Source organism: Drosophila obscura, unplaced genomic scaffold (assembly GCF_018151105.1).
Source record: "Drosophila obscura isolate BZ-5 IFL unplaced genomic scaffold, ASM1815110v1 contig_200, whole genome shotgun sequence".
NCBI lineage: Eukaryota > Metazoa > Arthropoda > Insecta > Diptera > Drosophilidae > Drosophila > Drosophila obscura.
This window is the reverse complement of record NW_024542791.1, coordinates 2,086,275-2,099,897: the sequence shown is the minus strand read 5'-3', so window position 1 is coordinate 2,099,897 and position 13,623 is coordinate 2,086,275. Positions and strand designations below refer to the sequence as shown.

Genomic DNA, 13,623 nt, shown 5'->3' with positions numbered 1-13,623 from the left:
CCATTTATTTATCATTTGATTCCGATTTAAGTTTATTTATTTATATATATATATATATATATGTATATCTGGTTTGTTTTTGTTTTTGTTTTTTTTAATTTGCATCTAGCAAATGTTTATTTTTTACATGAACAAACATTTGTTTTTTGTTTTCTTTTTTTTGGGATTTTTGTTGTGATTTTTTGTTTTTTTGTAGATAAGATTCCGTTTTTGTATAATTCACATTAAATGCTATGGAAAGAAACAATTACATTTATTTTAATTTATTTAATTAGAAAAATAATAATAATTGGAATATAAATCACTTTGCGTTGCATTAATTAGGCTATAAATTTCATATATATTCATACATATATACTAAATAATTTTTTCGTTTTAATTTGTTTTTTTTTTCTCATTTTCCCCAGTTGGGACTGCTATAGCAGTGGACAAGCCTACAAAAATATTTTGGATTCAATTTGTTTTAGTCGGTTGTGAAAAATGCAACAATTAGCCACAAGATAGCAGACCCAACTGGGGATTTTGCCTTGGTTCTCCCTTTTTTTATTATTATTTTTTATTTTTCTCATTTCTCATCTTGTGGTTGTCCTTTCAATATGTATTTAATGTTTATCATAATAAATTGTGTAATAATTCGTATAAAAATTTTTTTTTGTGAGAATGAAAAAAAGCGTCTGCTGTTTACATATACATTTATATATCTATGCAAGTGTGTATACATGTGTGTGTATGTATGTAAATTGGAGCGATTGGGGAAACAATTGTACAGCACGGAAATACTTGTTTGCTGGTAGTCTAATAAATTCATATATTTCGTTTTTTTAAATCGTTTTGCATTTGCTCTTTTCTATCTTTTTTCCTCCTTCTCATAGAGTTCATTTTTTTGTGGTTTTAGCTTGAACTATTTATTATTTACATTCCTATGTTTATAAAAATCATTAAAAATTAATCATCAAAATTCGGATGTCGTTTAAGAATGTATAAGTATTTTGGGGGCTGGCTGGGGGCACGCCTCCAAATGCTTGTTTTACACGTATTTTACATGCAGAGCAAATGCAAATGTGTGTCTCTTGCCAAAGCTGCCTGCTATGCGCATAAAAGTAACAGTTTGAGAAGCATTTCGGCACAGGTTGTTTTTTGACAAGGGCTGTTTACAAAATTCTTTATATATAGCACATATGGAGATTATTCTTTTGTTTCGTTTTTGTGACAATGATTTTAGCAACAACAAATATTACATATACTCGTAAGTAAATACCATTATTGTAACATTTTACAAACATTTAGACGTGGTGTGAATGTATTAGTTTTACTCCTTTTTTCCCACTTCGTTTTCTTTTTTTGTGTACAGTTTTTATTGTGTGTGGTTTTTCTTTTAGGTTTTCCTGTTCTTATTTTGCTGGTTTTTGTTTTTTTTTTTTTGTTTGTTTAAAATTAGACAATTTACAATTTGATTTCTTTTGATTTTTTGTTTTTGTTTTGTTTTTGTTTATATAAAAAATACATAATTACAACTAATTGTTTTGAATCACTTCTTTGAGACATAAAGTGCATTTGTTTTTGTTTTCTTCGTTTTTTTGCCCTCATTTTTCTTACTTTTTCCTTCGATTTGCATGCTTACAGTTGCAGAGCCACTTTAGCCGCGCAGCATGTTGACCAGCATCGCCGCTAAAATGGTGACGAACAGGAATGAAACCACAATGCAGACGGCCTTCTGCTGGTCACTCAGCCGCTTCCGGTTGCTGTACAGCGACGTCATCTTGGCCGCAAAGCGACGCAGTGTGCCGCCCTGGCTGGCCAGTCTGGCGGAGATGGCCGTAGAGGAGCTTCCGGTGATGGCACCGACAACGCCACCGCCACCGCCGCCGCCGCCGTGCGGATGATGGGCATGGTGCATGTGATGGGAGTGATGCATATGGTGCTGGTGATGCATGTGGTTGCCGCGCAGAAGGAGATTGGAGCCGGCGCAGCTGGAGCCCGCCGTGGAGGAGCCGGACGATGCGTTGCCATCCCCGCCACACGGCTGATGGTGATGGTGGTGGTGATGATGATGATGGTGCAGTGGATCGCCGCATGCATTGAAGTTCGACAGCTCCTGCTGCAGCCGGCCAATGGCCAGGGGATCGGCGCCCACGCCGCTGCTGCCACTGATGGCCGAGGCACTCACGGACCTCAGGTGCAGGCCATTGGTGGAGCCATTGCCCGCCGATAGCTTCCTGCTGCTGCGCTGCGAGTGTGTGGCCGTATTGGGGGACGTGGAGCCGTGCAGGTGGTGGTGGCAGGTGGCCGAACTGGGGTCCAGCTCGCTGGGCACCTGATACCGCAACGGACTTGACGGCTGGCCATAGAGCAGCTCTCCGCCGGACGCTATCCGCACGGGACACACACGGAACTGGTAGCAAGTGCCCGCTGCCAGATTGTCAATGGTGAACTTGGTCTCGGGCCCACGGTACAGCTGACGGTAGTCCTGGTTGGCCAGATTGAGGGGAGCGCCGCTCGCACTGCCACTGGAACTGCTGCTGCGCCCCTTGGGCGACTCCGTTTCCAGTTCGGCGGCGCCCAGGACCGCGTACTGCAGCTCGTACTCGACGCGGTCGTGGAAGGAGTTCTTCGAGTGCTGCCACTCGAGGGTCAGCTGCATGCCCAACTGTCCGGGCACGTCCATCAGGCACACACTATTCTCGTGCACGACGCGCGGCGGCTTGATGTTGGCCGGCAGCGTGGCACTCGTCTCGAACACGTAATCCTCGGAGTAGTCCCCGTCGCCAGCCCTGTCCGTGTGCGCGTAGATGCGGAAGGTGTAGCTGCTGCGCTCCTGCAGCTTGTGCACCTTGCACATGCAATTGGTGCCGGAGTAGACGGCCTGGAACTGCTTCGCTCGCGTCACATACATCTCCACAAAGTACTTGGTGAAGTCAGCGCCACCGCCGGCCGCAGCTCCTCCATTGGTCTTGCCGGCGGGTCCACCCTCGCCCCACTTCAGCTTGATGTAGTTGTGGCCCGCGCCGCTGCACTCGAGGCGCGGCGGAGCTGGTGGCGCCGGCTGCGTGGTCAACTTCGCATAGGCACTGAACGCTCCGGCTCCGATGGCGTTGACGGCCTGCACGCGGAACTTGTAGCTGGTCTCGGGCATCAGACCCGTCACCGTGTACCGAGTGCACGCATCCGGCGTGGCAATGGTCCGCTCGCCATACTCGATGTTGTACGAGCAGATGGGCGAGCCATGCGCCGCCGGCTGGGTCCAGTTGAGGGTCACCTCTTGGGCGGTGAACTCGTAGCCCTGCATTTGGGGTGCGCCGGGCACGGCGGCCGGCGTGCTCACGCACACCACATCCGAGGCGGCGCCAGAGCCGGCGGCATTGCTGGCCAGAATGCGGAAGAAGTAGCGTGTGAAGGGCGCCAGGTTCCTCAGTTCGGCACACATCACCGCTCCCTGGTAGCAGTTGTGGAAGTCCGTGCTGGGCGGCTCTCGCAGGGGCTCCTGCTCCAGCTCCTCGCTGCGCTTCTCTTGGCTGGCACTTTTCAGGATGTAGTTGGTGACTGGGGCGCCGTTGTCCTGGAGCGGCGCCTGCCAGCTGACACTCAAATGGGTGGCCGACTTGACCAGCACGCGCAGCTCCTCGGGCACACCAGGCGCGGCTGCTGCTGCGGTGAATTTCATCCACTGGGACCAGTTGCCGGCTCCGATGCGATTGATGGCCCGCACCTGCACCTCGTAGGCGCCGCCAGGCACCAGATCCTGGGCCACAAAGTACGCCTGCTTGCCTCTGTACACGATGTGGGGTGGCTGCACTTGCTCCAAGCGGCGCATTTGCACCTCAAACTCCAGTATGGGGGCGCCGCCATTGTAGTCTGGCTGATGGAGCTTCAGCAGCGCTGCATACGGCGAGGGCGGGTCACTGGAGTACGGTGGAGGAGGGGCCGCTGGGGCCACAGCCTCTGTGGTGACATGTCCGATGTCCGAGTAGGGACTCTGACCGGCGGGACCCTCGCAACAGGCACGCAGCTGATAGGTGGTGCCCGGCTGGAGGCGCTCGCACATGGCCTCGGACTCGGAGCCGCTGTAGATGCGCTCGAACACAGGGCCCGAACTCAGTTCCAGATGGTAGCGAAGGATGCTCGCTCCACCAGTGTCCGCGGGCGTGTCCCAGCGCGCCTTAAAGTGGGTGCCATGGATCTTGCCCTTGGCACTCGGCTTGCCCGGCCTGCCCGGACGCTCGGCGGCCGTTCGGTAGCTAACCTCTGGCGACCAGGGCGAGACGCCGGCCTCGTTCTCGGACCTCAGACGGAACTGGTAGCTGCACGCCCGACGCAGCTGCAGGCACTCGTAGTGGAGATCGGTACCCTTGTAGGTGTTCAGGTAGCCGTGTCCGGAATCAGCATCCTGCAGCTGCAGCAGAAAGTCCCCGTCCTGGGTGCGCCTCTCCCAGAACAGCTTCAGCGTACTGGGGCTGCTCGAGTGCAGCTGGGGGGGCTTGGGCGCGGCCGGCGGATTGCCGGCGGTGCTGTAGCTGCTGATGGGCGAGTACAGGGACTGGCCCACCTCGTTGACGGCGGCCAGCCGGAAGCTGTAGACAGTCGTGGGCTGCAGCTTGCTGATCACATAGTGCTTGGCCTTGATCTTGGCCAGCTCCACGAACTTGATGGGTTGGCCCTTGCCCTCGTCGTACTCCAGCAGATAGTGCTGAATGGTCGCTCCGTTCGCAGGCGGTGCTGCCCAGCGCAGATTGATGGAGCTCTTGGTGCGCGACACCAGTTTGGGTGGCAAAGGCTGGTCCGGCTCACAGGCCGGGGTGCGGAACTCTGTCGGCTCGCTGACCGTGCCCTGCAGCTTCTGGTAGTGCACCTGCAGTCGCACCAGATAGTCCTGTCCCGGCTGCAGATCCTGCACAATGCACTCGTATGCCTCGCCCCGATAGAGACTCTTGTATTTGCACTGTTTGCCCGAGTCGCTGAGCAGCACCTGATAGCGCAGATCGCGCATATTGATGAGCAGGGCATCCGTGATGACCGGCGATTCCCAGATGATTTTCGCTGCCCGCGAGGTCACATCAATCACCTCGGGCTTCTCAATTGCCGAAATTTGCTCCACAATCGTCGACTGGTAGTCCTCCTCATCCTCTCCGGCCAAACTGGAGTTGTCTTCGCCATCCTCGGACGTGCCCACCGAACTTGCGCCACCCACACTGCTGCCCGTTCGCTGGGGCAGTGGCGTGGCTGTTCCCTTCGTGGCATTTCCGGGATTTCCGTTCCTCTGCGGCTGCTGCTGTTGTTGTTGTTGCTGTTGCTGCTGTTGCTGTTGCAGCTGCTGCTGGGCGAGGCGACGCACATCATGAGGTCCATGATTGTTGTTGTTGTTGTGCAAGTGGCTGCTGTTGTTGTTGTTGTTGTTGTTCATGTGATGGTGATTGTTGAGGTGCGGTGGCAGGGGCAGTACACCCACCGGAATGTTGTTGTTGTTGTTGTTGGTGTGATGGCCATTCAGATCGTTGACACCTCGCAGCGAAGGCGAATGTGTGGGCGTGGACAAGGCGGGATCTAAAAGCAAAAAAACACTTTAGCATGGGGATCAATCCTTTCAAGACAGTTCCTTTTTGGACAGGATTCACTCACTGGACTCCCTTTGCCTTTCCAGCTTCCGCAGCAGCTTCGTATGCTGCCTCTGGCTGCGCTCGTCCCGATAGTTGGGCGGCGACGGCGAGTGCGGGGAATGTGTATGGACTGCTGGCGGTGGCTGCTGCTGCTGCTGTGCCGCATTCACAGGTGGCTGTGGTCCAACTCCGCCTCCCACACTGGGCGGTGGCTGCTGTGGTGCACCCTGTGGCGGCGGCGGCGGCGGTAGATGATAGTGCGGTGGTCCATTGCCAGCAGGACCTGGTGGATAGCCGGCCATGGCCGGCGTATAGAAATGCGATGTACCATTGGCGCTAATCTGTGGAGGGGGACACCAATGTTTATGTTTAACAAGTGCATCAAATTTGATGGTTAAATAGTGGTTAAATACTTTAAACACAACAGTTTTGGTGCTGCTTGTGGTCGAGGTTGTCGTTTTGGTGGTTTTCTTTTGCTGCTGCTGCTGCTCCATTTTCCCCATTTCCCAGGCAAACTAGAACTACCACGTCAACGTCTACACGTTGGCTATAAATAACAGTCGAGGTTCGTGGTACGCAGAGAGAGAGTGCTGATAACAATAACTAATTAATTTGCCAAATGTTATCAGGAGGCAGTGAGCACTGAACTTTCTAGCGCAGCTCACACGAAAATTTCATTGGAAATTGGCTGGCAAAATCTTTGACAACTGGCGCAAAATGTTCCCAACAATCAGTTCAACGTTTGAAATTTGAATAATAACAAATGCAACAACAACACATCGCGTAAATCGGTGGTTTTTTCGAAAATTAATTAATTAAATTTTATTGGGGAAATATACCGAAATATACCGAAAATATACCGTGGAAAAAAAGAGTTTAACCCTCTTAGCCCCCCGTATTTAAACAGTTGAATTATTGAGCTAAATGGTTGAAAACAATACTGTTTGTGAATTATATTCTTCTTCTTCACCATCATAAAAAATTACTACGATGTCTGTCACCTGAACTGCGCTAAAATTGTTCAAGTTTTCTAATATTCGTGGGTTAATTTAAATACCCCCTGGTCAACAATGGGCTAAGCGTGCTCTGCCGATCGGAAATTACTAAAACCTGTATCCTTTGAAATTAGTATTAGCCATTGGTTGCTTAACCATTTTAATGGGGTTGAAACTGTTTAATGTATGCTAACATTTTATTAGCCATTCAGTCACTGTTATAAACATTCACTCAAGCAGTGCCATGTGGAGTGCCATAGCAAGCAGCTTCTAGTCAATGCATTCTGTTTGGCGCGCCCGTTTGAAAGTTAAATTTGAACGGAATTCCAGTGTGATCTGATTTCCACAGCAAATCATTAACTAAATTGGTTTCGCTGTTTATGGGCACCGGCAATTATCCACGCCCGCATGCTGTATTAAGCAAAAATTACACCACGATGCCTGATGATTGATAATTTTTTTTCAGCTCAAAACTGTGTGAAAAATGCTTCACTGACATCAAGCTAATTTCAGGTTTTTTTTGCATGTCCAAAATTGGCAAAACTTGTGCAATGATGTTTTTAGATGACTTTAAAGCATTTTGCACCTAATTGTTGGCACTTGGCTATCGTTCGGTCCAAAAATGGACGATGCTGCACGGTTATTATGGATGATCATAAAATATGAATAATGCCGCCCAGGCCACAAATATAGGTCAAAGTTAATGAGTTTCTTCTTTTATTTGGTTTTTTTTTTTTTGCGGGCCAGCAACGGAAACGGCATAACTGAGAGAACAAAAGAAGTCGGTGGGGGGGGATTAACACACAACAGAAAAAAAGTGTGGTGTTTTTTTGCAAGCAAAAAATGAGAGATGAAAACTCATTCGGCGAGGGAGTTACAGAGTTAGAGAGCTGCAGAGTTTCGGTTTCAGTTTGGAGCTTCTCCACGGATATGGTGCGACAGTTACAGTTATCCGAGCGCATAGCTCAAGTTGCATAATGGCAGTGGATGGATTCCGCAGATGCAGAGACTCCGACCACAAATACGACTATGCTATGCAAATTAGCATACAATCAAATTATAAACATTTCAACATAAACACACAAGCGGAAACTGCCATTTTGTGCGGCACTGTTTGCGAATATCTCTGCGAGTGAGTGGAGTGTGTCTCGTATGTGTGTGTGTCTCGTGTGTATGTGTGTGTGTGTTGTGGCAGCAAATTGTTAATTAAGTCAAGGAAAATTCAGCTCGAGTCAAGCAACCGCCGGGCACTTTCATTTCAGCAACAAACCGTGACGACGCCACATGTGTCCGAAGCTGCACCACCAACCACAACCGGCAGCCAACGGATGAAGTTGTTGGCGCTGCTGCTGCTGCTGCTGCTGCTGCTGCATGCATTAATCAAGTTTTCCACTGTCAAAATGGCATTAGGAGAGCCAAAGCCAGAGCCTGAGACTACTTCAGCTGCTTCGGCTGCTGCTGACTGGCAAGTTATGTAAAAATGTGACAGCAAAAGTTCAACTCAAGTGGAGTTCAATTAAAAGTCATCGAGTGGCTGCGAATGGGTATGGGGTATGGAGGTCCGGGGTCTGGAGTTTCGGCCTAACCTATGTGCAACAATGTTGCCAGCAGCGGGCACGACCAGGCCAGGCCAGGCCAGGCCGGGCCGGGCCAGGGCAGCATTTACTCGTAATGGATTGCATTTACCAGATAAAACAACAGCCACAACCATTAGCTTGGGTCTACAAATTGTTATGCAAATCGAAAATGTTTAAAGGTAAACGTTTGTCTTCTCGGGTTGACAGTTCGCGTTGGTTGGCAACCCTGCCATACCCCCCACCCCCTTCAGCACAACAGTTAGCTGGCTGCTGGGAAATCCAACGTTGAGTTCTGTTGCTAAAATACATTTTCAATTTATTAACCGCTAATAATTAATGCATTTTTGATGCTCTGACTGCCGTTTTAATTGTCTTCTCCCGTAATTTATGTTCATTGGGTAAAACTGTCTGCAATTTCTGCTCAAATAATATAAATCAACCCCGAAAAGTGTCAACCAATTATGGAAGACAGACGATTGCTGCTGCAGAGCATAACCGGAAAGCGGGTAATCATTGGAAATTATATAATCCACAATTGCAATTAATATCAGTTTTAATTGAGAGATTGATAATATTATAATAAATAACATCAAGGGGGACGGGACGCGACAGGTGGGGGGTGGGGGCTGGTGGCGTGCTGTCGGAGAGAGCGTTGGGTAACAGAATATAAATTGCGCTAGGCGCTAAGCCAGAACCGGAATGCCAATTTCAGTATGGGGGCCAAGTCACGAGCTTGTGGCATTAAGAGAGCTATTTCCTCTCTCTACTGGGGCGGAGGGGCCAGTCGGCCAGGGTTTTTCCAGCAATGCAAATGGAAAATATTTCAATCAAATTTTGTTAACAACTTTCTGCACATAAAAGAAATGATGAGAATGTTTATGTTGTACAATGAAATTGTTATTATTAAATTATTAGATATAAGTGGCCCGCCAGTGGCGGACAGAGCAGACTCTGGGGATGACAGAGCAGAGCAGAGGCAGGAGCGGTCCGAAACGTGATGTGAATGGGTAACGCTCATCTGCTTTGGTTAACAACCATCTATTTTTTTATATATATATTTATTTTTTTTGCTATTTTGCAAATTAGCGAGGCAATTTGAATGGAATGCATGTGCCTCTGCCGCTGGCCGCTCTCATGGGAGCCGAACTAGTTCCGAACGGTAATGGAGCAAAAAATATGTGCAATAAAGTTAAATTTAAAAATGATTTAAAATGGCAGCAATTTGTAACATTTCAAGAGGAAATAAATGTAACCACATGCAGTGTAATATGTCAATTATTGAAAACGCTTTTGCATTGCTCAGATAATTGTTTTAGCAAAAATGAAGAATTAAATATTGGATATTAGTGAAAATGATTAGCTTCAATCTTTTATTACGTCTGTAATTATGTCTATAATTTTGTGAGAATTCATAAGAATCTTTTCGAGGTTTATGCTAGGCCCAGCTGTAGCTTGATAAAAATGTAAATTCATCAGTAAAATGCTCAAATAAATTCAAAAAAATGGAATATAATTTCAAAATTGCAACCTCATGCTATAGCTATAAAAAAAAACTGAAATGAAATAGACATTTTTCTACGAAACGATAAGAAACTGAAGTTGAAGAAACTATGCCTCACGCGAACTTTGCTTCCAATGAACCCCCTGGCGCGCAAACAACAAACTTTGTTCATCTGGCGATCATTCGCCGGGTTCGCCCCTCTGGTCACGTATCCCCTCGCCCCAGTAGCCACGCCGGCAATTAGCATTCAAAGCAAACGTCTTCGTAGCGCCCTCCCCTCCCCTCCCCGCCCAGTCAAATGATTGTCAAAGCTCACGCCTAAGTGACAGCTTGCGAAACGAACGGCAAGCAGAGACGGTGAGTGCATTTTTGTGGCACTGCATATTCAAATATTTGCCGGAGGGTGACTCACGTACGGAGGCTGCGACAATTGGAATAATGCGAGCAGCTAATTAGTTATGCAATTTTCACGCTTTTCCTCCGTAGTTTTCCCCGCGGGATTCTCCAAGTCACAGTTAGTCAGCGAAATGGAGAAAGGCAAACACAAACACAATGGATGCAGGAGCACACACACAAAACAGGCAAACAAAGCAGAATTGCAGTTTATAAACTAACTAACCAATAAATAAATAAATTATAGATGCAAAGCGTCGCGTCGTCCGACAGCTTGCCAGCTGTTTTTTTTCCATTTAATGTTGTTTTTTTTTTATTATTTGTTTTGTTTAAAGTTTATTTTAATAGTTGTTGCTTTTTGTAATTGGCATTTAGCTAAAAGTTAAAGCCATTTTAGATCGTCTAACTCGTTGCGGAGAGTTTTTGTTTCCATTGTTCGGTTTAGTTCAGTTCTGTTGGGTTTTAGTTTCGCAATGAATAAACAGCTGGCATAAACAGTCTCCTCCTTTTGTATCAGGCCCCTGATTGCCCCCACCCAGCAATTGAATTGTTTTCTAGGAACAACTTCACCCGGATCCGATCCGGTGCACAATAAATTATATTACCAGACGTCGACGACGACGACGACGACGAGACTCGCGACTCGCCCCCTCCATGAAAATTTCACTTGAAAATCGAATTAGCATCGGGGAATTATTGTTGCATTCGCTGATTGCAATATTGTTCGCTCAATTAGCTGTAAAATAATTGATAAGCAGCCCTGGGGCTCGCGCTCTCGCGTTGCCAACTGTGAGAACTGTGGAAGTCCCAGGAAGTTTGAATCAATTTTGTAATCGAAATGGGATGTCTGTATAGTATTCGAGAGCACACAGTGACAGATGGGCAATATATTGCACATTTTGATGGGCTGCCAAAGGAAACAATGTATCAGAGCATCAATTTTTCAAACTAGAAATACAACAGACCTCGTATGGCACGAAACAAAGTATTTAATGTGGTGGAATATTCTGCATAGTTCTTTAAATAATCCTTTGCAAACAGAGACAGACACCTTCTGCAGCTCATGCTCATGCTCCACTATTTAATTACATTTTTGAATAGCTTTAAAAATCTCCACAAAGTTATGAAACTTCTCTTACAAGTCATTGAAAATGTATGAACTTGCTTACAGTTTGCATGTACTCGGAAAGCCGTTCATAAATTATAATCAATTTTTGAACAAAGTTTATGAAAATACATTGAAGTTTGCTCAAATAAATTACTCTTAAGGTTGATAGCTCTTGAGTGCTAATGAAAATTAATGATGCTAGCTGATACATATCGATGTACATTCACTTAAACAGTAGCAAAATGCGGTCACTAGTTTAAGTAGCTCCCCATACATACATATATTAGAAAGCGTGGAACAACTTTTTGCCATGCCAATCAATTATAAAGTATCCAATGAGAGAACCCAAACAAAACACTTTGACTCATTTAAAGCCTATCTGGATTTCTCTAGTCTATTCATTCCTGATCTATGGCGCATCTCCCAGGCAGTCATAAAACACAAGTTAATTGCACTTAACGGCTAGCTCTCATGGCTGGGAGAGAGCCCACTCGAAGCTACTTACAAATGAAGGTGGATGTAGGTGTCCCTGTCCGGGATGAAGCTGTTGGTACTGCTGCGGCGACAGCATCACGTGGGTCACAGTTCCATTCTCGTTGACGTACTGCGGCACCTGGACGGGCACCGTCATCGGTGGCGGCGGTCGACTCTGGGAAACCATTTGAACGGTTGCGGGACCTGCAAAGAGCAAAAGAGCGATGGGCGAAAATTATTTAAAGAATGCTTCAACAAATGGCAATATGCTGATGATACATACAGATAGATGTGTGTGCGATATGTACGATGTATATATACATACATACATATATATATATACATATATATATATTCATATGTGTGTGGTATATGTAAAGCTTGAAGGCAAAAGCTAGAGCAGTCGACAGTTGGCGCCAGCGAGGCGACATCGAGACAGAGACAACGCCAGGACATGGCCAGGACATGGCCAGGACATGGGATGGAACTGGATGGGACATGGACGGAGACTGGGGGGACAGTCATGGCTGCTTTATGTCAGCGGCGATTTCACTGTGTTTGTTTAATGGATATCTCTCTTTCTCTCTGACTCTGAATCTCTCTGAATATACATATCCATATCTATATATATGTATGTGTGTGTGTGTGTGTGTGTGTGTGTTTGCTGCAGCCAACGAAATGCTTGACAGAGTCTGCCAATTTCCCTCACCCCTTGGGGCACTCTCCCTCTCCACACTCCACAGTCTGCCTCTCCCTCTCGAACTACTCAACTACGATACGCATACGCACCGTTGCCCAATTCCGATTTCATTTGCAATTTAAGTCTGCCCGATGATTAATATCCAACCCGTACACCCCTTGCTGCCCAAAAGCCATAGGCGGCCTGCATTGTGCCCATCTCTCTCGCTCTCCCGCTATCTCTCTCTCTCTCCATTTCTCTTTAATAAATGTGTAGAAATCTCTAGAGCAAACATTTTTTGGCAGCTGTTGGCCAAGAGGCAGAGTGATAGAGGGGGGGCAGAGCTGGGTTGAACAAACGACAAAGGGAGTTGAAGTTTTTGGGGTTCTTGGCACTGCTTCACAGCCGCCGCTTCAGAGCTTCATCTTGCATTGTCTGGGATCTGTTCTGTTTCGGTTTTCGGATACTGTTTCTGGTAACTGGTTCTGGTTTCTGTTAGTGTCATTAGATACAGCGAAAAAGGGAGATATAGATGGTGGGGAACGGGTCTGTGCAGCTCCCATTTCCATTTCCATCTATGGATCCATTTCAGCTGCAACTTTGTCGCATGTCATTGCCACAGAATAAACGACAGCAGGCCGCCCCATAGGTCGACACACACCCCAAGTCCCCACCCCTCAAACATTTCAGATATATTTTGATTTGTGGATTTGTATTGCTTTTCAATTCCATTTCTCTGCCTTCGTTCCTTCCATCCTTCCAGCCGCCTTTTGGCTGCATTGCGACGACTAAAAGCCAACACACACACACACACACACACATAGAAGAAAAAAAAGAGCACTCCCCGAAGAATGAGCAATCATTTGGTAGACTTCCCCGGTGATTTGTTAACTGTAGATGTCTGGACAAGATAGGCGTTTAATTTTGGGCGTAAATGATAAGATATTTTGTTTGAATTACAGAAAATTCCTAATATGATAAACAAATAACTTGATAAAAATAATCTAAAATTAGATTTGTTTGAAGCTTCGATATCATTAAATTAACACATGGAAACAAAGTGAGTGCAATCCATTTTAAACAAACAAATATTACATGTTGGTTTCTTCTTAAATTTCAATTTGATCGCTTGCAAATTCATAAATTCTCTCGTACCAAAACATACAGCCACAAATATGCAGATACGTATGTATGTACTATTTCCCATAAAAACAAAACGAGCGCAATTCATGAATTTTCGTGTTCATCATAAAAAGCATTCCGTGTTTGCCCATCAATATGGATGGGGTCAAAATGCGATTTACC

The 13,623-nt window shown here is 46.4% G+C and overlaps 1 protein-coding gene across 2 annotated transcripts in view; it reads right to left on the bottom strand.

Moving 5' to 3' along the window:
* Positions 1-373: 373 nt before the first annotated feature.
* Positions 374-13,623, bottom strand: part of LOC111075289 (fibronectin type-III domain-containing protein 3A) — a 140,791-nt gene continuing 127,541 nt past the window's right edge. Inside the window, exons 3-5 of one of the 2 annotated variants that reach the window (XM_041593921.1) lie at positions 11,671-11,843; positions 5,614-5,932; positions 374-5,538 (exon numbers count right to left, since the gene is read on the bottom strand). In XM_041593921.1, the coding sequence (XP_041449855.1) occupies positions 1,637-5,538; positions 5,614-5,932; positions 11,671-11,843 (4,394 nt within the window). In that variant the 3' untranslated portion in view covers positions 374-1,636. Of the gene's footprint in view, positions 5,539-5,613; positions 5,933-6,004; positions 6,333-11,670; positions 11,844-13,623 lie in introns of those variants that run through there. The other variant, XM_022368473.2, reaches the window with a different exon arrangement.